General features: G+C 34.1%; 1 protein-coding gene across 1 annotated transcript in view; it reads left to right on the top strand.

Moving 5' to 3' along the window:
* The window catches only part of CFAP47 (cilia and flagella associated protein 47), a gene marked incomplete at its 5' end in the record, with an annotated part of 281,148 nt that overhangs the window by 20,718 nt on the left and 235,740 nt on the right, over positions 1-24,690 (top strand). The window contains 11 exons of the mRNA XM_062608026.1: positions 409-625; positions 1,265-1,509; positions 2,472-2,602; positions 3,705-3,827; positions 5,263-5,394; positions 6,653-6,730; positions 7,304-7,448; positions 9,026-9,120; positions 19,081-19,249; positions 22,221-22,321; positions 23,500-23,659. Coding sequence (XP_062464010.1) covers positions 409-625; positions 1,265-1,509; positions 2,472-2,602; positions 3,705-3,827; positions 5,263-5,394; positions 6,653-6,730; positions 7,304-7,448; positions 9,026-9,120; positions 19,081-19,249; positions 22,221-22,321; positions 23,500-23,659 — 1,596 coding nt within the window. The remainder of the gene's footprint in view (positions 1-408; positions 626-1,264; positions 1,510-2,471; positions 2,603-3,704; positions 3,828-5,262; positions 5,395-6,652; positions 6,731-7,303; positions 7,449-9,025; positions 9,121-19,080; positions 19,250-22,220; positions 22,322-23,499; positions 23,660-24,690) is intronic.

Here is a 24,690-nt window from a genome sequence, read left to right as displayed (position 1 = left end):
GTGATAGCCATAAATAAAGTAGGGAGATAATCCTGTCACCACCAAATTGCATGAATTATTAGGCCAAATGGTCAAACACGAGGGAGCAAACAAACAGGTTAAGTATATAAATTCTCAGAGAATTGCTGGTTGTCTAACTATTTAAATATCTGATCAATAAAAAGTATTTGTGATTATTAATAATCCCTTTAGTAATTAGCGCATTGCTTTTGCTGTTATAGAAATAAATGTTGGTGCTGGCGTTTGAATTGTACTACTGAAAGCACACAGAACAGGCATGGTATTTACTTCCAAATTTTAGTGTGAATTTGTTCTGCCACAGGGCTGTTCTAACTGACTAATTCTGTAATTTGAGGAACTAAAATGTTTTGATCATAATGTTTTACTGGTTATACTTATATATTCCAGGTCCTTCTACTATGGATTTTGGTGATGTTTGTGTGCATTCTACAACATTCAGGAAACTGCACATCGTCAATAACTTGTTAGTTCATATATGGGTACAAATTGATATTGAAATCGATGAATTACAGAAGTCAGGTCCATTGTCTCAGGTGGTGCCCCCTCTTACACAGAGTCATGTTCCAATTGCATTTGAGACAAAGACTCTAGGAATGTTTAAAAAGTAAGGCTTTTTAAAATTGTCTTGATTTACATATTTTCTTTGCAGTAGTAAAATAAAAAATCCTGTGGCTGGTTTAAGCTCAGTCTAATTATGATAATTGTTAATGGTATACACTCAGTTATGGTGATATTGCAATAATTAATACAGTTTTATGTTGCAAAATTTTGCTAGTATAGTAATATTTCTTAAGATTTAAAAAAAAACCCAAGAAACTGTCCTGTCAAAAGCCCATATAGCCACAGGTATATCAAGGAAAAATGTTTGCCATTACAATGTATTTGTTAGGAAAATTTAATAGAAAATGCTGTGCTTTTTCCAGCATAGTGTTGCGTTGCTGCATGTATGCTTTTGATGCAGCATGTGGATAAATTTATAGGCACACGGTTTTCAAGCCTTCTGATATGGAGTTAGGACTCTCATTTTCATAATGCTGTTGAAATGACTGTATGAGGTTGATCATCTTTTGGGATGATCTTTACTTTCAATATGATTTAAGTTGTATGCAAAACAATTGCAAATTTCTCTTATCAATCTTAACTGTGTGTTCACAATTGCTTTGTCAAGGATTTTCTTGCTAATGATTATATTTCACATAAATTGGATGTAACAAATACATAAAAATATATATTTTTGTTACAGATCTTTCACTTATACAATAAACAACCAACATCTTGGGCATGTGCTGGTAATTGCAAAAGCAGTGTCTGTTGAACTTGAGCTGTCTGCAAGAGAAATAATCTTAAATCCTAATCCTGGCTACCTAGCAGAAGCAGAATTTAGAACAACTGTCAGGGTATACAATCCCAGAAACCATCCTGCTAAATTTACTTGGAAACCTGTAATGAAAAATAGAAAAACTGCATTTTCTGTACAGCCAGCCAAAGGTATACTGTCCAGTGTATGTGCATGTTATCTTAAATGTCAACAAAGTTAAATGAAACAAACATTCAGCTGATAGTATAAACTCTATTTTTTAGATTTTGGTCAACATCAGTGTATGCCAAAAGTAGTACCAGATGAGAATGTATATCATAGCAGCACTCCCTCTATGAGGCCTTCTCTGACTGCATACTCAGTACAGTTAATTGTTTCTATGCCAGCAGTGCTTATGTAACTATTTTTCTCAGTACAGATTGGTGATTTCAGAAGTGAGGCAGGTATTTAATTGCAGTTAGCAATATTATACAGCTTATCAGGATATGAAATTTCCCAAAAGCACTGTATGTGAAGCTACTAAGACAATGTAGAGAGTCTGAGTGATACAAATAGAATTCAATCTGGGATCAGTTTCCACTTACATTATGGGTCAATATTATTAGAACTGTTGTGAAACTTTAACTTCTACCTTCTTTCCTTTGAATTATAGTGTTCTGCAGGAGTATGATAGAACTCCATTATTAAAGAGCCAACTGCTAACTGAATTGGCATTACACAGTTCAAACAAAATTTGGCTCGATCAGCTCTGATTTCTTAAGAAAAGATATTTCTGCTGATACAAGTTCAGACTCTATTGCAAGCAGGAAAATGTATATGGTCTTTCCCAAATTTGTGATTCTAGTCTGGTTCTATTTTTTAAAATGTTGGCTAAATTTTAAAATTCATGGCTAAAAACTGCCAGTGAACTCCTGAGTGGATTTTACTGCAGGATACTAATAAATAGATTATGCAATAGTCATGAGAATTCAGAAAATAATTCTACTTAATTCTGCATACTGCTCAACACCTTTGAAAAGTAGGCTTAGTCTTCAGTAATAGTAATTTCACTTGAATGTGCTTATGTTATTCTAATTAACAATTTGATAACTGTATGTATGCAATAACATGTAAATTACGCATATTTACTTAGGCTTTGTGGAGGCCTATAGAGATCTGGAGTGTGAAGTTGTTTGGCATCCACGGTACAGCTCTCCAGAAGCAGGAGAATTCAAGTTGTGTGTGCATAAAGGAAACACAATTACGTTGAAATGTTTTGCAAAGGTAAGAATTTGTGTAGGAGGTATAGAGAAGCAAAATGTGTGGTTTTTCAAAACAAGTAATTTCTTAAATCTATTTTTATTATGTATTTAAAAATTATTTTAGTCTCATATGTCTTCTATTTGAGATGTTTAAAAAGAGAATATTGCTCCAAAGACATGAATGGAGAAGGCAAGACAAAGACAATTTGCCTTTTTCTTGCCTTCAATGATATACCTTTTTTTGCACCACAACTTAGTTGTCCTTATATACAAAGTGGTAATTACTATTCTTGGCTTGCTTAGTTTAGGCAGACAAAGGTTGAAAGGTGATAATACTATAGACACATATATGAAGGGATAAAAATCAATCTGTGTGTGGGAAGGTATATGAGACAACAGACTGTAATGTAATTTTGTGTTGGCATTTGCGATAATTTGAAAAGCAGTGCTCTGGATAGTCTTCTAAACAGTGAAATTCATCTTAGGTTAATCATATCACATCTTACATTACATGCCAGGGAGTGCAAAGGAGAAAGACTCATTCTTTCTTTCTTTTTTTTTTTTTTTTCTTTTTTTTTTCCTCACTGAATTGTACAGGCTGCATGCACTAGAACTTCTATTTTGGGAGCCAATAAAAACTTTCCCTTCCTTTTTATGTGCTTGCTTTATCTTTTAGGCTTTTTCCCCAGTAACTTTTTTCATTTTCTTCCTCTTCTTTTGAAGCCTTGGAAATTGCTACATACATGAATGAGAGTGTGTGTAAGTTAGAATACTAGCATTTCTACTGCTATTAAAAACTGTGAAGTATCTTGTCCTGATCACACATTTAGGATGAAAAGAAAATCACACAGCTTATGCTGTTAAATTAAATTTAATTAAAATATTTTTATTTGCCTTGAAATTAGCCCAGAAATATCTCTGGGGTTGTCTGTTCTCTTTGAATAAAGTTCAATATGTTGAGTAAATATTGTCTGACATTTAAACCGTGTTTGTCTATTTGAATACTTCTAATTTATGCATTTCTACAAGTATATTAATTCATTATATAATGAAAATTAGGCTGATTTATGTATTTGCACTTAGTAATATGTAGTTTGCTTGGTTTTCCTTATTTTTTTTAATAGCTTGGTGCTACTAAAGTTCAGTTTGTGGAACAAAGGATACCCTTCAGTCATAGTCCAATGGGCTTATCTACTTGTAAGACAGCTACTCTTCGAAACACAGGATGCAATCATGCTTACTTCCAAGTAAGCTACAATTATTTTTAACATATTTAAGTTCTTGGGGAGGAAGAAGGGAGTTAATTTTATCAGATCATGTTAGAGTTTGTGTTCCCAGTTATTAGATACATGCCTACTTAAATTTTTGTTTGGTTTTCTGAAGAAGCAATATTTATGTGAATAGGAATTCGGCCCTCTGTCAAATTTGGATTGATGGGTAGATGGACCAACAAACAAGCAAAGTGATAATGGTCTAAAAAGTTCTGGAAGTCTCATGAGAACCAGTAGTGGGAGTAGAACCTCGTACTGGCGTAGCATATGTAAAAGCAGTTACAGCTTGGGTGTTTTTATATTTTGAGAGGCAGAGCAAATTGGCTATCATTCCTACTAGCTGTCCAGGCAGTACATGCATAGACCTAGAGCAGACACAGCAAATGTGGTTACTAACATTTGAGAGGAAGATAGGCTGTATTACCAATTGGTTAAGAGATGAGCTGGATGCCAGAGTGTGTAAAGACATAATACACAAATTAGTAGGAAACCTAACTTCATTTGTTCTTCTGATCACACAGTAATTTGCTCTATTTATTTAGTGAAACAAAAGAGTTTTCATTAAAATCCTCAGAACTTTTTTTTACTACGTTACTATGATACTAAGAAACTTGATTATTTTGATTTTTACCTCATTTTCTGTTTATTAATGGAGCATTGTAATAAGTATTATTACTGCACTCTTGGAGGATAGATCTGAATTAATAAAATCTGCATAATCAATAAGGCAAACACACCCAGCCTTTTAAGCCTTCATATTTACTTTTAAGCCAAGAGATGGCTGCTTGGTCTTGGTCATTATCACTTGTGTAGCTATACTTTAAAACGTTATCCATTTGAAGTGCATTAGAAGAGAACAATTTTTATTTTGCCTCTACTAATTGTGTTTAAACTGGATATTTACTAATAGTATTATTAATGAACTTTACAGTATTAGGATCCTGTGACCTGTCTTCTTACTGTGAGTGTCAAAAAAGAGCTGAAGAATTTATCTGTCACTGAAAATATGCATTGTAAGATATTCTGGAGATTTGCTAGATAGCAAGTTTTAATTTTAATTTGTTCTTGAAAACAACTGGAAAACAACCTGAAAACCGGAATGTGAAGTTTCCAACCAGTGTGCAAACATTATTTTGTAGTAGAAACTGACAGTCATCATGTTTAGGAATTTGTTGCTTTATTTGGTTTACGTGTATTTTTTTCTCAAGCTTCTAAGTCCAAGTTAGCATTGCATGCTATGAATGTTCTTGTGAGAATATAAAATCTTCATTATAGATATACTGGTATTAAAAAATGCCCAAACAAAATTCCAATACCCCAACAAAAACACAAACTAAATCTCTCCCCACTTCCTTTCCCCAAACCCACCACCTTTTTCAGAATTATTAATGTTTTATGTTTGTGTTTGAAGGTTCTTGATTCAAACCCACTGCCTGGAATGATGATCTCCCCTTCTGAAGGGGTGGTACCTGTGGGAGGCTATGCTGATCTCAAAATCTGTTTTAATCCAACTGCAAAAATGAATTTTGATACAAAAGTGGAGGTAATCAGAACTGGAAGAACTTTGTCTTTTGAGTGTTATGTTATCTGTTTATGTGTGGAGGTGTGTGTGCATTTAAGCATCTTTTGGATTTTATCTCCAGTGTTCTAATGCTTGGGGAGGCAGGGGGAGGGGAGAAGAAAAAGGTGTTTTTTATCAGCAGTTGATGGCTGCTGTAACCTATTCTGAATGTTGTCTCAGTCCTCTCTGTTTGAACTGATTGATACTATACCTTTGGCAAGCTCTTGAAAGTGACTTGTGGTTGTCTTCAGAAGATTATATAGGCATATCCACTGCTTTTATGATTTGTATTGGAGCAGGACTGTAACACTGCAGTGTCTTTAATTTCTTGACATTTTTTTGTGGTCATCTCAGAGGTGGATTTACTAGTAGACTTGATTTGATGATGGGAGTGCAATAAACAACAAATCCTATTTTGTTTTCTGCATGCCTGCTTCCTGAACTTGTTCCTGATCAGATAAGTGAGAATGGGTAAAAGTATACTATCATGGGGCTGATCTTTGCTACCTTTTTCTGACTGTAATCCTGGATTATCCATCTTCTGTGGCTGCCTACAGTATGAACTCTAAAGCTAGTATCCCTATCTTTTTTCTACTTCTAAACCAGATTTAGCATTGCTCAAAACAACAGTATCTACTTTGTACCAGGATCTCTGTCAAGCAATCTCTTGTAGTATGCTTTCCAGTCCTCTCATTTGCTGAATAGATCTAAACCATCCACTAAGCTTAAATTTAACCCAACCACTTATCTTCCTCCTGTTGGACTAAACTGTTCAACCTAGTGACACAACTTCCTGCAATGCTTTGTTTCTCTGCTGAAAACTGGTATTTCCTAAAAATTTGTGTGGGTTTGTTTTGTTTTTCTTTTTTTTTTTTTTTTGTGGACAGTTACAACCATCACAGATATGGTATGCCACAGAGGCATGACTGGTTCTTCTTTGAAGCCACATCTCACTGGAATCTGTATATAAATGTCCTGGAAAATGAAGATATTTTCTTACCTCTTTATATTTCCATAACAGAAATGCATTATAAGAGCATAATTATATTTTCATTACAAATTAATGTGAATGTCTTTCTCCCCTCATTGTCTCTGGGGCAGGTTGTTTGGTTGGTGTCTTTTTTTTTTTTTTAAACAAAAAACCAAAAACTTTTTTTTTTTTTTCATGTAACTATGACTGATTTGGTGAGATACTTACATGAAAATGACCTTGTCAATTATCACACTTTTGTCCACTCAGGTAGCAGTGCGAAATTCAGAAATACTAATCCTTAGGATTGGTGGATTTGTAGAGGTCCCCGAAATAAACATTGATGTGGTAAGTATAAAAAATTGGTAGCAATTGCTAAGATTGATAGTGTTTTACTTTGTGTGAATGTCAAAGTGGCTCATCCCTACTTCATATTTTTCATTTTTCCTTATACTAACTTCCTGAGAAAATTATCAGAGAGAAACTTCAGAAGAGAAATTAAAAACAATATGTATATATGCCCATTGCATTAATGGTAGCTGACAGCCTTAGCTTTTGAACTGAACAATCTGGGAAAAGCATGTTAAAAGGGAGAGGATTTCCTTAAGGTGTAGTTATGGGGGAGGGGGGGTGGGGTGGGAATCAGTAAGGAGGAAAGGAATCCTCTGATCTGTTTACCAAGGCATGAAAACTTTTCTGATGGTGTAACAGGACTTATGTATTGGTTTCTTAGCTGTTGCATTTTATGTCCTGGAAAGATTTTGATAATAAGAGTAATTTAAGACAATTGGTTAAAAAAGGCTGTTATTTTGTTAGAAATTGCGAATCTTTGAACAATTATATTTTTTTCACACTCTAGTCAGTAATGTGCTTGACTTCGTAGTGCTTTGACCCTTTTTTTTTTTTTCTTTAAACTTACAGCAGCAATTTGACTTTGGTGGTGTTTATGTCGGTGCTACAAAATCAATTCCCTTTTTGCTGCAGAACAAGGGACATGCATGTACCAGAATAGAGTTTGACTTCCATAAATATAAGGATTTTGAATTGAATGCTAATGACCAGTCAGGTATTTTCTTTTGCTATATCAGAATTTTCATTATATGAAGAATGGATAATGGTAAGAGAATAGCTGTAAAGCTATTTCTGGTATACAGATTTTCCAATTTAAGAAAATCTAAAGCAATTATTTTAAAGGTGCTGCTTAATATAAATTAAGAGTAGATAGTTTGGTTTGCCTGTAAAATAACAATTGCCAAAAGTAAGCATTTGGAAAATGTCAGATTGCCTGTAGGGATTTTCCTCCCCAATTTTTTTTCTTTTCATTTTTTGTTTTTATTTTTCTCTATTGGTTAAGAAGTGTTTAAAAAACAGTTTGAATACCTCTTACCAGTTAAAATTAAAAAATTGAAAAAACCCCAACCAAACAAATCCAAACAACTATACTCATTTTCTATTCATGGGCTCCTGCCCACTGTTTAGACTATGTTTACCCTTCAGTTAGTTCATCATCAGTATAAGGGTCCAGACTTGTCTTTTTCCTAATGGTACAGAGTGTTTGCAGGTTAATCACAAGACCTCTGTTCTTCATGATGCCCGACTCAGAATGACATTGGGGCAATATGTGGAATCAGGTTGCTATTCTTTTGTCTCTTGATATAATTAGTGCAGATTCATATCCTTCACTCATTGTTACTCATCCCTTTTCTACTTCAGTACTGGCATCTCCTTTGCTGTTCCAACATCTTTAGTCATGAGAGAATTTTGCAGCTCTGCTTATATGGCCTCTTGTCCCTGAAAGATCAGAAAATCAGAACTCTTTCTTTTGAAATATAGTATTATAATATTTAGCTTTATCTTTATGTAGAACTATATATGGAGTATAAAAAAAATGTATCTGACAAAAGCAGAAGGGTTTTCTTACCATATGGTGGTAGATGAGGGATCCTAGCCAGTCATCTTAACTTGGAAAAGAATTGTAAGACTATCTGCAACAGCCAGCTGTCCAGCATGGGAATCACCTTACTGCGCATGATTTCTAGATCAGAGTTTGTGCTTGAAACAAGTAATGTAACATCCAGTCAGGTCCAGTACCGTTCAAATGGTGAATATTGGATGAACATTGATCCTGGTGTTCCAGGATGAATACTGATCTCAAAGGAATGTTAACTTCTTTGTTGGAAACCTATGCTTCTCCCAGTGCCTTAAAATTGGACATGAAAGTCTGAGAAATGCAAGTCTTATTGATAAAGTTGTGTAGATCATGCCTAAAAGTAACTTAGAAAAACAGCTTCAGCTGACTATTTTTCTCCTTGTGATTTTAATTTTCTTTATTTAGTTAGCTGGTTTTGCCTAACACTTTTATTCAGAGGTAAATGACAGTGTTTTTTGTTTTTTTTTTTTTTTTTCTGAAATATTACGTTCTCGCAAATCAAAAGCTTAATGAAGGTTGCTGGTGATTAGCACAAAATTACCCTTAGAATCCTTATGAGAAGTACTATATTGATTCCTAACTTTGTGAGAAATGTTTACCATACAAATATATAGATACCTTATGCTGGAAATCACTTTGAAGTACTGCAACTGTGATCAAGTTGATATTTAGGGTAATAACATCTTAATTTTATTCTGAATTTTGTTTGACAGTGTTTGATGACTGTTCTTCAACGCCTTATAAGTATTCAGTTAACTTAAAGGGAAAGTCAGCTTTGCAATGCTTGTTGTCCTTCATGCCAAAAGAGGTAGGTTTATGGGTGGTGATTATGCTAAATTAAAATTGTGGTCAGTGATATTTCTACGGTGAAAGAATATAGACACTTTAGATTCACATTTTAGTGTGTGCAATAGTTTTATAATAATAATCCAATTCTTAAGACAACAAGTTCTGAAATAACCTTTATATAACCTGCTGCTTTCCTAATACTTTTGCATACACGAAGAACACACACTATATCAATGACTGAAAAATGGAAAAGGTAGGAACTTAAATTGAATTGCATTCATTAAATCATTCAACAAACAGACAGCCATTTTATTTTTGGAGTTATTCATGCTTCAACTCATATGACCAAGGGACTACAAAAGTAGAGGAGTTTTATGTGCTGTAAAGATTGGCATAGTTGCTTTCTGACTGAGCTATTTGAGGGAAATAAACTGAAAATGTGAGACTTAGTTGGTTAGTTTTAAATTATGAAAACAGCATTTTATTGGCAGTAGGTGTCAATAGAGAGTGCTACAGCAAATTCTAAATCTAAACCTATTGACTAGCAATTTAGAACTTGAGGATTTGGGGTTTCTACATATTTGGAGAACAGTGAACTGAAAGAAAACTTTGATATTATAGATCAGCTTCAGAACAAGCAGCTGGGGTTCACTTCTATAGCACATAAACCTGTTGCATTAGCTGCATTTTTTCCTTAAAAAATAATATCAGAAACAGCGCATCTTGGAAGGGTTGACAATATCCTTTTCTAATCCACCCGCCCTCCTTTTTAGAACTTTAGTTCTGAATAAAAGGGAATTCTTTTGTTCAAAGCATCACTCAGATAATATTTACATATTGCAGACTGTGTCTAGTAAAACTGTGATTTTCTTTCTCTTATTACTGTCAGCTTAGATTCTGTGTACACATGGAAGCTATTGTGAAATTACTGATGGGGTGAATTTATAGCACATTCACTACTCCGAGACGATTTTTCCTGACAAAACATGAGTTAATAGATTAATAAAAAATGAGCTATTTTAAACCAAACTTATTTTCTCCTATAGCATAGGAGGCCATGGGGTTAGGGAAGAAGCAGTAGATGTATCTTGCATCACTGTCAGATGCATTCTCATAATCAAGTAGTCAGATTTAGACTAGATTGAAAAGTATGTAATTGCTTGCAAAATGGTACCTGCAGAATATCACTAGTGACCTATTGTCAAACTGGAGGGAAGATCAGTAAGGAAAAATGCTGACATTTTCATTTAAGTCTGAAGGGTCAATCACAGAAGTTTATGACTAGATAAAGTTGTTGGAATGATCTATGTGTATGGTATTATACATCGCAAGTTGAACAAGTATTATGAGTAGAGGCAGACATAATAGTGATTTGTGTGAATAGGAATAATGTCAGTAAAGCAAGTAAAATAGTTATTCTAATCAGTGCAGTTAACACTTCAGCTGCAACACCTTTCTCAGTTTGGGTACCACACTTGAAGAAAGAAGTGTGAAAATCTCCCTTGAAAAGTAAGTCCGAAAGAAAACCCTGGAAATCATCAGAAGTCCAGAAAGCATAAACTGTGTAAAAAATGGATCTAACTTCCTATAGTTTGTGGAATATAATTTATATAGGCTTCTTCACTGCAGTAGATTAGTAATGAGTAGTGGGTTTAAATTATGCCAGGATGGATTAGATTAGATATAAAAACTCATTGTAGAGAAAAGAGTAAAATACTGAAATAAACTACTTAAGAAGAAGTCTTCATTATTGAAGAGTCTTAAGAATGGGTTGGAGAAGCAGCACCAGAAATGATTCAGTCTGTCCCAAGAGGATAAGTAATCTGGCAGACAGCCACATTGTAAAATCGTATTCTAGCAGCATGATTTTGCTCCAAAGATGAAATTCTGTCCCCACACAGGCCAGTGTTAAGGCTCATAGTAATTATAATGGTCCTCCTTAGTGGCTGTCTCTTGCCAAGTGTGAAATTCAAACCAATTAAAAATAACCAATACAAAGGAATATAGATTTTTAGCTTAAAATGATGAAATTGGAGTGTGGAAATGCTCTTACAAATAAGAAGGAAAAGATTGATTGAACCTTTAATGAATAGGTATATATTAGTACTGTTCTTACAGCCAAGCTTTGAAACTTAATTAGTTTTGATTTTTATTTTACCAGTAAAGTACTCTGAGATGCATATTTCATTTACAAAAGTAACTTGTTGCAACAGCCTTAAAGAACATTTTCTTTTTCAGTTTAAAATCATAAGTGTTCAACAACATTTTTAATTTTTTATTCAAATTGAAAGATTGTCAATAGAAATGAGAAACAAAATACTGCTCCATAACTGCCAGTTAGCTTCTAGTAAGCCATAGATATAACACTAAATAAGGTAAATGGTTGCTTAAACTGTAATAGCCTTCTGTAAGAAGTTTTCAAATCTTCCAATTTGACTGGATCTGCTTTGTGGCTACTCTTCTTTTTTAAGAAAACCGACCACCCCACAACTACTGTAGGATATATTACATCTATTGATTTCAGATTTCTCTATAGGGTTACCTGATGTCATCTTTTTTTAATGTTTAAATTCTGGGTATAAGGTGTTTGTTTTTTGTTTGTTTGTTTTGTTTTTGTTTTTTTTTTCAGTCTTGAGAGTAATTTTTGGCAAACATAAATTCAGAAGTAAGGGAATAAAAAAATTCAAAAAATGAAATCTTCCTGGGGCACCTTATGCCTTATAACCAACTAATAAGTGTTGCTTTAATGAAGTGTCTTTATTTCAGTTGCCTGTTCGCTCCACATGCTCATAGATTCTGCCTCACTTTGCCCTTGGTACTGGGTAAGCTCACTGCGCAATCAGTGCTTCCCTTCTGCTCAAGTATTATTACTGCCTGCCTGTTACGGGGCAGCTTACTCATTGCTAGGCACAACATGCCCAAATACACTCAGGACTCACAGCCCGTTGGTGAGCACAAGTTAACATCACTGGAAGTGAGTGCAGCATTGATAGCTGGTGGTAATAGCACTGGTAATGTAAAATGAAATTAACTTTGGAAACTAAATATGTTGCCCAGTATGGAATGACTAAAGAGCATCTGGAACTACATGTAACTCCTAGGATGCTGTAGGTTTTCTTTAATTTAACTCCTGCAAAGTAGAATACTAGTAAAAGCATAGTTCTGGTCCAGGTACCAGCATCTCTTGTTGTGATCAGAAAATGTTGTTAGTTAGTGATTCTTAAAACATTCACCACTGGATCCAAGTTCTTTATCATTCTACCTCACCTAGATTCTCCTCTTTTCTCACCAGATTTCTTCCTTCTCTTTCCTGGATTTAAAGTCTTGAAAAAACTCTAAACTTCTCTGTATATTAAACTTTCCCTTTTCAGTTTTCATGGTTGCAAATGCTATTTCCTGCCTCTGTAATTGGAACAGCTGCTTCTCTGATCTCATCACCATTTTCTGGACAACTGCTCTTACCCAGTTTACCTCCAGCTGCTACAAACTTTGTATATCCCATTGAGTCACATTTTTTTCTGTCCACCTTCTGGTTCGACTAAAACTGCCTGCTGTTGTAGTTGGTACTGACAACACTACCCAATATTCCAACAAAAATTCACTATATCAATGCAATTGCTAAGAAAGTAGATACTAAAACTAAGGAAAAAAAAATGAAACAAAATAATTCAGGAGCACTGATAAATTACAAAAGCATGAAATAATTTTAATATGCTTTAGAATTTTATTAAAACTACTTGGATTATTAATGTAAGGTTTAAGTAATTTAGACTTGAATGCAATCTTGAATTCTTCTAAAAATCAACTTGGCAATGGCTTTCCTTCTGGCTTCAAAGCAACAAACAAAGTAAATGCATAAGAACTCCAAATACCTCCCACAATTCTCAGTAAACCTTGCTATGTACAAATATATGTGACATCAAATGATGCTCTTAGAGATGAAGTACATTGCCATGGTTATAATATATAAAAAAAATTTAAGATAATTCTCCCAATATTCTAAGTGGTAAAATGAAGTCATTGTAGATAAGGCTAGGATGGTGCTCATCACAGCCTGGCTCTGCCTTCCTGTTGTTCCAGTGTCTCAGAAGGTGTTAGAGGTGATGGGGCTCTCTGCCTCACTGGAGGAAGTTTAATCTTGGTGTTTGTTGGCCATGAAAGTGACAGCAGTATACAAAAATATATATAAACTGGTAAGCTAGCAAATACTTCCTAATATTCCTTTTCCTATTTATATACAGGCCATATGCTGCTTTCTTTTCTGCTTGGACATAACTTTGAGACACACTTCAATTATGTTTTAGGTTTTTTTTTTCACTGCAATTTAAAGGGGTTTAGCCAGCTGAATGTCTGATAGGCTAGGCAGGGTCCTCTCATTTCAGAGCTGAATAGTAAGAAATTTTCTGGTAATTACACAAAAAATCCAACGAAACAAAACTCCCTATAACTACATGGCCAAATATCTGCAGCACCTAATTACTAACATTATTATTTATTGATTGCTAGCAGTGATTATTTCCATACTGAGTTTTAAATTGTACTGTCCAAGAGGCATAGAAGCATTGTTTTTCTGTTTATAGTTCTCTTTCTGCAAGCTACCTGTCCAGGTAACAGTAAAAAGCACCTCATTCCTGCGGTTTTGTGCTACCACAAAACAGGCAATATGCGGTCACTTTAAATATATGTGCGTCTTTGTCCCTCAGCTGTTCCTGGGTTTCTCCAGGCACGAACATCCATTTGCTAGCAGCAGTCTTGTAAGGAAAGCAAGCAAAACAAAGAGCAGGAGTGTACTGCTTCAAAATTAATTAGTTAATTAATTAAGTAATTTTATTTATTTATACATTTAAACCCTGCTGGAAAATAGCAAATAGTAACATCTTGGAAAAAAAACACAAAATACCCAGCTGTGTAATAATGAAGCCTACAAGGGCCTTTGATTGAAATAAATACGGCAAATAACACCTGTCAGAGCTTATTGCTTAAGCTTCTTGTAGAGAAGTGACAGGTGGTTTTGGGTTTGATTTTTCTGGCATTTTTAATGATGTAATCTTTTTTTTTTTTTTTTAATGAACAGAATTCATGGTGTAAGAATGAATTCTGTGGAAAATCTGCAGCTGTGGAATTACAGGGGATTGCTGGTGCATCTTGTCTGACCATATACAAGGGAGAGATTTAGTTTTACTTCAGTGTTTTGAATGATGGCTTTGAATGTTAGTTACATTATTCATTGTGGAAAGCTGCTTTATCTGTGATATAAAGCAGGGGAGTTTAGGCTGCGTGAAAAATTTATGTTTTAAGAAAAGGCTAATGTTACATCTGAGTGTAGGTTGAGAATGTATACAATATACAGTTGCAGGACATAAACACTTGGTTTTGCAGTCAGGTTTAAATTTGACTCAAACAAGCTTTTTGTTTTGTTTTGTCTTTTCTGATGTAAATTTAATTTTCTCTCCTTGTTTCACTGCTGAATCTGTGTGTTAGTGTTATGAAGAAACATTAAAATCAGTGTTTAGACAAAAATTCAATGACTTCTAATGCTTCAAGATATTTGAACAGTTGGCATGTTACTGTATGATAAATACAAGACTATTATCCTTTACAGATGTTGTAACTTAATTTTAAGTTATGAATTAGCTTGCTGGTTTTCTTGCAATTCCCTGTGAAGTTGTACTGTGAAAACAAGTACTGTAAATTTAGGGAGATGCCACATACTATTTTTGCTGATTAAACTGTATGATTCCTGGATTTACCAGCAAAACTTTTACTGAGCCTTGAGAATAGATGATGTATTGTAATAATAATTATCAAATTATGTTTTTTATAAAGCACAAAATATATTGTTGCATTGGGGTAATTAGAGATAGAAATGAAATAACTGCTTTGAAAGTGTTTTTGAAGATGTTTTTTTTTCCTACTCTCAGATTTCCTTGCCTTCAACCTGACAGCTATACTAGAGTTTATTTTTCTTATGCATTAATTTTTATATAAAATACCATTTTAATTGTCATGGTTGATGGGGTAGTTGTTCACCCTTTCGTTTCTTTATGTATAATGACTATTTAGGCCTGAGGCAGGAAGCTATTCAGTTATGTTCACTCACCAGTTTTGGACTGAGAGCTACCATGCTCTTTGTAGCAAACCTACTTCAAGAACTCAAATAAGTGTCTGTAGCAGGGCTTTCTTGATCAGACTGATTTCTTGAAATCAACAACTTCGATTTGTTTAGCAAGTCTAGCAAAAAAATTTAAAGGTTTTATAAAATGCCCTCTACATGAAAGTATGCAGGAATATCAGTTTTATTTAAAGAATTGTTATCTTCTCATAGCAGGCTCCATATGCATGTCCTTTTCTGGCATATTTTGGAGATATTCTCTATGAAGGCATTACAAAAAGCTCATTTGTCTTACATGACAAGTCTTTTTAAAGCTTCTTTTGAAGTATTTCTATTACTAAGACAACCACTTTGTAGATGATGCAAATGTGCATAATCAAGTGTAAATCAGGACAGGAAAAATATTTCTTCTAATGTTATAAACAAGCTTGAATGTTTGTGAAAGAACTCTCTCTAAGGCTGATTGCTTTGTGTTCCTCCCTCTATTCTCTGGTTTATGAAGTTAAATGCAGCTGCAGAAAAATATCTCAAAAGATAAATAACTGTAAATTGTCAATAGATTATTTAAAAAGCAGCTGTAAGTCCAGCAATAGTATAAGGATTTTTTTTAATAGTCATTAATTTTTTTTTAGTATACAATCTCCATAATAGAAACTTCTCTCATGCAAATTTTAGAGATTAAACACAAATAGCATTTCTTTTCTTAAAATGTGTATAAAAAGAATAATATTTATTCTACTTGCAAAGTTAAGTCAAAAAAAAAAAAAGACATTTTAATTCTGTTTACTAATGTGTGTGTGTATGTGTAGGAATCACAATGTAATTTCTCCACATATAGACTTTTAAGAGAATTTTTCATTTGTATACAGGTTAATGTGTATATTAATGAGGTAAAGGTGAATGAAACAAAAGTTCTATGATTTTTTTTCTCAGTTATATAAAGACATTTCTGAAAGTTATGCTGGCTCTGAATTTACACCATTGTACTTCAAAGCAAATGTAGGTTTTCAGTGAACGTTATATCTTACATGTAGTGAATGTAGTTCACTTGCACACATTAGGTTTTGTTTGCCAGTTCTTAGCAAATAAAACCCTTGTTGCATAGTAAGACTAAAACAAATTTTCCTGGTAGTGGGGATGGAAAACACACTTTGAATAGCTGCTCTGAAAGAGGGATAAAGGGATTCTACTGTTAGTTGTCTGACCTAAACATGTTAAACGTAACAGCCTTGATGAAGAATAATTGCAGTGCTAAATTGAACTTATTTGCATATCAAATGATGTAAGGATATCTAGTATAGTTTAAGCATTTGAATCAAAGAATCAGAGCAGTTTGGGCTGGAAAGGACCTTGAAGATCATCTAGTTTCAACACCCCTGCCATGGGCAGGGACACATTCCACTAGACCAGGTTGCGCAAAGCTCCATCCAGGATGGCCTTGAACAGTTCCAGGATTGGAGCAGCCACAACTTCTCTGGACAATCCATTCAAATGGCCATTACCAAACTTAAAAAAATTAGTGTCATTATATTGTTACATATGTCGCACACACTAGGGATGGAAAGTATTTCCTATCTCTTTTTTCTTTTTTTTTTTTTGGGGGGGGTAGTTTTTGTAGTTCTTGTAGTAGTTTTTACTGTAGTTCTTGGTGTTTCAACTGTTAAATCTGCCCCTGTGGGGAAGTACCTGCTGGCTATAGGGAGCTGTCAAGGCTGTAAGTAGTTCTTAGAAACTGAGCTGTGCATTGAGATGTGCAGTCATCTTTTCTCTGTTGTCCTTGCAGTGATCCATAATGCATAGGAGATAAGCTGGTTATTTATGCAGCATTTTGCATATTACACGTCTGAAGATATGTGCTGGGTACACTATATCCAATATAGCAAAATTTTCATACAGCTGAAGGAGTGTAACAGAATCTTTGTGTTGTGTCTGTGTTGCGACTATTGCATGAGATGTTTGATCTAGCAAGTCTTGTAATCTCTTTCTAGTATTGGTTCACTTTACGTATGTAAGTTCTCTCTTACATATGCATTTTAATTGCTAGCAGGGTTACAAAATAAACATGTATTCAGCTTTTCTCTATAAAACTTCTCAAGTTTTTGGAAATAGTTGTGTTTTTTTTTTTTTTTTTGAGGTATTTCAGTCTTTAAATGCAATGCTTATTATTTTCTACTATAGAAAGAGATAGTTGTTTCTCCAAAACAGTAAAGAGCCACTGTTAGTAATGTGAAATCATGTATTTCACACATACTTTGAAGTGTAAAGAACTTCTCACACTCTGAAAAAAATATCCTTTTCAGTCTAATTTTAAATTATGTGGTTTTATTCCACAAGAACATATTTTGAAGATGTAATTTGATGAAGTATTTTATGTGGGTGATATGCTAAAAATAGAAGGGTATCTAAATAAAATCAGGAGTTTTTTACTCAGTCTTTGTTTGACACACCTCGAGCTTTAGTTACTAAAACTAATGGCATTCACCATGTTAATTTTGAAAATTCTATGTTATTAAATCTAATAATTATCAGATTTGAAGTATCTATATCAATCAAGGTACTGTGGAGATCTCTCTAAGAAAACTTCCCCTCATCCTGTACTTTCCTCCTGGTAAGCACAAATGCAATATACTCCACAGGGCTCAGTACACATCTCGCTTACCAGGAGTTCATAACTGTGTGTTACAAACTCTGCTGGACCTCCAAACAGTGTAAGTGTTGTGTACTTGCTTCTCATTATCTAAGCCCTGTGATAATTCTGTTAGAGATGGTTATATGCCTCATGTCCTATCTTAGGACAAAATTATATTTTTCTTTCATGTCATTTTATTCACTGCCACGTATGTGAAAGTGAAGCATGATGCACTATTTTCTGCAGTTTTGGAAAGCTTTTAAATGATTCATAACTTCTATATATGGTTGGTTTTACTGCAAGTTTTAGCATCATGCAGGTTTTATAGGCCAGAATCCTTTCTGGAGATTTCAGTGGCCTTCAGGATGAAAATAGAATTGAAGGACTTCAACAGTGATTTCAGTGCAGAAGTTTTGTTTTTAATTCCACTTCTTTTGTAATGGCTATCTGTACCTTCTTTGTCTGGAGAACACACTGCTCTAGCATGTTGATCCTTGGAAACAAAAAGCAAGAGGCAAGAAATGCCTCCTTTGGAAGTGCACTGTGAAATCAATTTGTCCTCTCAAGTGCAGAGACTGTCAAAAAGAGGAATTAGTATAAAACATGTTATCCTTTAAATTCTAACCCCCAGTTCTTTGGGGATGTGATTGCAGAGACAAAAATCAGACTCCTGGAATTTTGAGATGCTCAATGACAATGATGTTAAGTAGAATTTCTATTTGTGGGTTTTTTTTTGTTTGTTTTGTTTGTTTTTTTTTTCCCTGGGGTATCTCAATTTTTAATTCACGCTTCACCATGATCTCAGAACCCATTTTGTTTATTCTGGGTATGCTGTCACAGCTTTTTAGAAAGGCTTTCTTAACTTACATATCTTTGTTTTTCCCCTCTTTGCTCATGATTATGCATTTTAAACTACTGCCCCCATCTTTGTTGACTCAGGAGAGTGGTTGGAGAGGAACACACCACAGTGATTTATCAGAAGCCTTGTCTGTAGCTGTGCTGATAACCCTGCTACTTGTAGACATATAATTTTTCCACAGTGGTGGAAAAAAATGGCAGGCCACTGCTTACTTAAAGGGTTGATACTGGCAGCTGATAAACTATCATCTTTTACTATCAAGATCAGGTCCTAAATTAATTTCAGTATTTCTTCTGAAATGGTAATACCAAGCAGATGGCTCAAGAAGTACCTACAATTTCTTTGGGAAAGTGACCACAGTGATGTTTTTGTCCTTTAGGTGGCGGCATATGACTTCACTCTTCCAGTTAATACTCCTCTGGCTGAGTTCCCATTGGCACAGACAGCTCGTGGATCTGTAACTTCTGTGAGATCTATGCAGCACCTTCTTGGTGCTTCACCACAGATGGTGACTGTGGCTGTTCCACTCTGCAGAGTTAAAGCAGTTGGTAGGTAAACTAGGGACTTATGCACATGGTGGATACTTATGTGTGTAGTGATGTTTTTGCTTGTAGTCTGATTGCAGAGGATTGCTAGTTAAGAAAAATTTCATTGAAAATTGCATAATACATAAATTTTCTGGATACCTGCAAAATGTTAAAATTTTTATTTGTATTTTTAAACGTGTAAACCTGAACTTTACATAATTATGATGTGCTGGGAAAAAATAATAATTAATAGAACCATTTAAGTTTACTAAAACTCAAGTTTTGTTTCTATTGATTCATTAGTATTTCTAGACCTTAATCATGCAGGCCTTAGTATTTACAGCAGTTCATCTGAAAAATGTGGAAAGGTAGTATGTAATTCATACTCATTTTTTTCTTTACCCTGTCAAAACTAGGAGCTCTAGATATATTTAAAACTTGAAAATGCCTCTCACTGGCAGTGATCCAATTTGAGAGAGCAGGTGGTAGTGTAGTTCATTTGCTTTGGTTTGCTTTTGTATGCAGAACTGCACCCTTCTTCCGGCCTGTCAGTTTTTAATGGCCAAAGTTACAGGCCATTTGCCTGCAGCAAGAAATTGATATTTTAGATGACTCTTCTCTGCTTCTCTTGAAAATAATCCGTGGTTCTCTTTAGTCTCCTGTCTGTTCCTTATAGTCATGTAGACCTACACATTGTGAATTCTTGAATCAACTACCTTTTCTTATTCCAGTTTTTAGTGTATAGTCACTGTTCATTTGACTTAAGTTCAGAGTGCCTTCCTAGAATGATGTTTGTGTAATATTTGAACATCTTGGGAGCACTGAAGCAGGCTTGGCCAATTAAATGCATAATGTAGGGTAAAAGCAACTCCAATTTTTTAGATTTTTATGATTGGCTTATTATTTTCTTTGTCTTTCTCTGTAGGATTTTAAATTAAGTCTTTCTTTTGAGATCTTTTAAAACACCAAAGAAATGTGGGAGACCTTCTTTAGTTTCTGTGATGGAAGTAAATCAATATTAAATATTTCTAAATATCTTTAGTTTAAGAACATGTAGAATAAAGGTAAATGCATGTGAGACTATTACAAAGCATGTCTTTAAAAAGATCATGAATCAAAATGACAAATTACTAGAACAGAAGTTATGTAGCCTGGAGAAAAAGAAAATGTTTATTTCCTTTTCCCTTTCTTTGTGGAATAATGAATAAATTAAATCAATAGGTATTGCTAATAGATTAGAATCCTATGTAAATGTTATTACAAATTTGTGCTTCTGCCACATAGAATTTCTTGGAAGTACCATTGCTATTACTTGTAGGTGAACAACAAATAATCATAATATTAAAGTGATTATATAATATTTTCAATTCTATGAAATAGTTGAAAAAAATGTGGCTTGTATTTAAATTTAAATATTTGAATTACATTCTTACTGGGAATTTTAGTGGACTGGGAAAAGAGAGAGAAGTCTAACAAATGTCTTAACCACTCAGTATGTCACATGATCATACAGATGCAGGTAACTAGCCAATTTTTTTTGTACTGTTAAAGAGAACTTGAGAATTTTATTATATTTATGATAACTTAAAATTTATATCTGTTACTGATTCATTATTACAGATTATCACTTTAAAAACTAAAAGTGGGCTAAAATGCATCTTGCAAATTCTAGTGCTTCATGGCACTTTCCATTAAGTATTTTATTTTCTTCCCTGTGGCAGTTTTTGTGGGTGACTGGGATTCAGACTGCACAGAACAGTGCAGTTGCTACTGAAATCAATAGATTATATCTGGTATTTGTACTAGGGATTTTTCTGAGAAAAGAATCACAATAATCTCAGAGGGGTCAACTGAGACTTTTAACTTCAATGTAGTCAATGTGTTTTCGATTTATCATGGATCTTTCTTCTTTTATTTTATTTTTAAAAAAACAAAGTTTGTAGACAGTTTCAGCACCAGGGAAGGAAGGAATGTCTCTTAAATACTTGTAAGACTTTTCCCTTGGAAACTGCTTATCAGTATGTAAGAAAGCACTGAAAGAGTAAAAAAGCCCAAAGCAAAATAGAAAACTCAAGGGGAAAAGTACAAGCCCTACCTCAGCCAGACTTAAAGGAAGAGGACATATTATAAATCTAATTGACCCCATGTGAGCTGTTTCTTTTTTTTCATGGGGTGGGTAATTTCCTGCTTAGTCTTTCAGTCATGCCATGTTTTTCTTGTGCAGGCAGTTTCTGTGAGAGGTGAGGAATTTGTGAATGAACAAGACATAGTTGCATATTGGTAAAAGCATTCCAGCAGATTAGGTTCCTACTTCAAAACAATATTAGTTTATATGCCTGTGCTTTAGGAAATATGGATAGTATTATTGCTTACGTATTGTGAGATATGTGATGAGGAAATTCTTTGGGCTTTTAGGAGAAGAGAACTGAGCAATACCCTTCATCATGAAGTCTGAAACGAAATTGCAGATTTTAATAAAAGGATACTTTAGACTTTCTAGGTTCATTTTCAGCATTCAATCAAGATGCAGAATGAGGCTATAGGAGAATATACCTCTGTTTTTCCAAACTGTCACTTTAAGCTTTGTCCTTTGTGACACTTTCTTTGTTGCAGCTATATGAAATTAAGAAAAAATGCAATTTATTGCAAAATATTTCAAGCCTTTTCTGATTATTATTGTCACAAATGCATTCATCTGCAATAGAAAGATCATGTAGATCTCTGTTTATAGCATCTTTATATGAAGAAGAGATGCTGTAAGTCTGGTAGATGTAAAATTTAAATAATGCTAATGTGACTAAAGAATCATAATAGGACAGAAAGTAAAATCACAGTAATTTTTTATATAGCATGGGAACAACAGAAAGAAAATACAGCTTTAAAACAAGGAGAGAAATATTTCTTCTGCAGAAACAATGATTTTATGAAGGGACTTTGAGGAAATATTTGTCAAAATAATGCTGTATAAACAAATTATTTTTTTTTCCAACAGCACTTAACTCACCACTGGAGTTCTCCACAAGGGAACTTAAATTTTCACAACATTCAAGTGGCTTATATTTCAACATTGCTGAGGAAAGTCTCAATTCTCAGGTATGTAATCACAAGTATTGTTATAGTTATTTTTGGCTATAGCTTCTAATTAGAAATGACAGAGAAAAGAATACAGATTTGGGACTCAAAATTCAGTCACGTTTCAAATACATGGTTAAAATATATGAGTTTTCCCATTCTTATTTTGTTCAGTTGTATTTTATGTTTTCCTTTTGATTGCTAGAAATTTTTCCAAAACTCAAAACTGGTCTTCTCCTGACTTCGTGATATATGGTAAAGTGTGGGCACTATGAAACAATGACCATGAATTGTGTAATAAATAGCTTCCTCACAAAGATTTTTTGCCTACACTAGTAAACTGGGCAGTGACAGTGCAGGAATGCAATTAGGGTGCCATGATGGCCAATACAGTTAAATTGCTGTCCCAGTGTGTTGCATGGGACAGCTTTAGGATAATTGAATAGGATAATTGAATTGAATAGGATAATTGGCCAGCACTATTCTGGTTTGGAACATATAGAATTTGACTGTATGAATGCAAAACGTAATAGACCGTAATTTATTGTTTCTAATTCCCAAAGTCTTTGTTTAGAAATTGTACAAAATTATTGTTGGCAAGGATGAAAACACTTGAAACTTTTTCAAGTATCTTCAGAAATCAATGATAATACAAAGTCAAGGTCTTTTCCTAGCTATGGATCTGTTAGGAGATGAAAGAGTAACTCTGAGATAAAGGAAAGGAAATTTTTTTGTTTCCACTCTCATCAAATGAAGTTGAAATAATGGTTTTTGAAAAGCTATTCTGAACTTCTTGCTTTTTCCACATATCCACCTGTAAATCTGGATGTCATGAGCGATGCATTTAGTGCTTGCTGTGCTTCCTCAGGAAAACCTCTTAATTTCTGAGTGGCTAAGCACTCCAACCATGATCTGTTCATCTAGTTACCTTGTATAAATGAGTTTTTTTATTCTGGAGAGAAAGTATTGCTCTTTATGAATTTGGAGAGTGACTGGAAAGCATCTAGTCTGAGCTGATAGGCATACTCATCAACTTACATTTGTAAAAAACTGGGCTTCATTGCTTTCTAGTGCTTTCTTACTTTTGTTCTGATCTGATTGCAAAAACAATGCACAGGATAGAGCAATATGAAAAGTATCGTGGTGTTTGCTGCTTTCTTTCTTTCATCATTTCTTCCTTTCTCTTCAAATATTTACAGAAGCTTGATCTGAAGAATGTCTCAAGGCAGCAGTTGACATGGAAAATAAATCGTGACAATGTAGGCAAAAATACAGAAGATGATATTTTTAAATTTAGTCTGCAGACTGGATTTCTTGATCCTGGACAAAAAATCAGTATTGCTGTAGTCTTCTGCCCTTGTAAGTAATTTCCTGAATTTTTCACAGATATGTTTAAATGACTTTTTATGGTGAATCATAACTAGCACTTGTTTCGGTTAACTTCCAGTTGAAATGACTAAATAATGAACTGAAATGCCAAGAGAAAGGTTTGTTGCGGTTCAGAGAAAATAAGACAGCTGCAGAATGAAAACAAGGCATGGAATCACCTGATAGCTTTATTTGAAAAGTCTGTTTTGCACATATAAAGCATCAAGTTTTGCACATATCAAACATCAAAGGCTGGGATATCTGAATTGTTTTAATTACTGGTCCTTCACTTGCATTTAGGTTGACTTAGATACTAGAGCTTCCCAAGGGTATTTGGAATGTGTGCAGGCTTTTTTTCAAAATAGCCGTAGTTTAGATAAGAATGAAAATTTTTTGCCTCAATTAAATGCAAAATCACATAGCCATTGCATTTTCTGAGCTGTCTGCTTGGGCAACAGACCGTAAATAAAAAACATAAGATAGATTTCTAACAAAACTTGAGAACATGCAGGAAGATAGTAATCAACCACATACACCAGAGAGGAATGACAGAACATGATTATTAGGATTCCACCTTTTTGCCAATCAAGTGTTCACGATAAAGAGTAAAGTAACACTGTATTTGACTTAAGTCCACAAGGATATCCTACTAATGCCTACAGAACTCAGTCATTTTGACAGTTTTAACTGGCCTACTTTTGAGACCCCAGCATTCTCAAGGGGAAGAGAAGTTCTTTTGTCAGTTGGATCTGATCCCAAGTCAGCAAGTGAGCATCCCTATCCTAAAGAAAGATGTTACTGCTATTCTGTATGGTAGGACTGAATTCTATTACCTCAATTCAATATAATTCCAAATAATTAAAAAAAAAAAAGTATAAGAGCCCTGGCATGATTCTGTATGATAAATTGAGAAGACTGTATTAAATGTTGTCCTGCAAAAATATGAATATGCAAGAAGATTATTTAATTGCATGCATTGCTTGGAATCTCTTGCTGTACTTCAAAACATTTTTGCATTGTAT

The sequence above is a fragment of the Pezoporus occidentalis genome, unplaced genomic scaffold (genome assembly GCF_034315485.1).
Source record: "Pezoporus occidentalis ecotype Australia unplaced genomic scaffold, CSIRO_AGI_Poc_V1 ctg129, whole genome shotgun sequence".
Lineage (NCBI taxonomy): Eukaryota > Metazoa > Chordata > Aves > Psittaciformes > Psittacidae > Pezoporus > Pezoporus occidentalis.
This window is presented reverse-complemented; position numbering and strand designations above follow the sequence as displayed.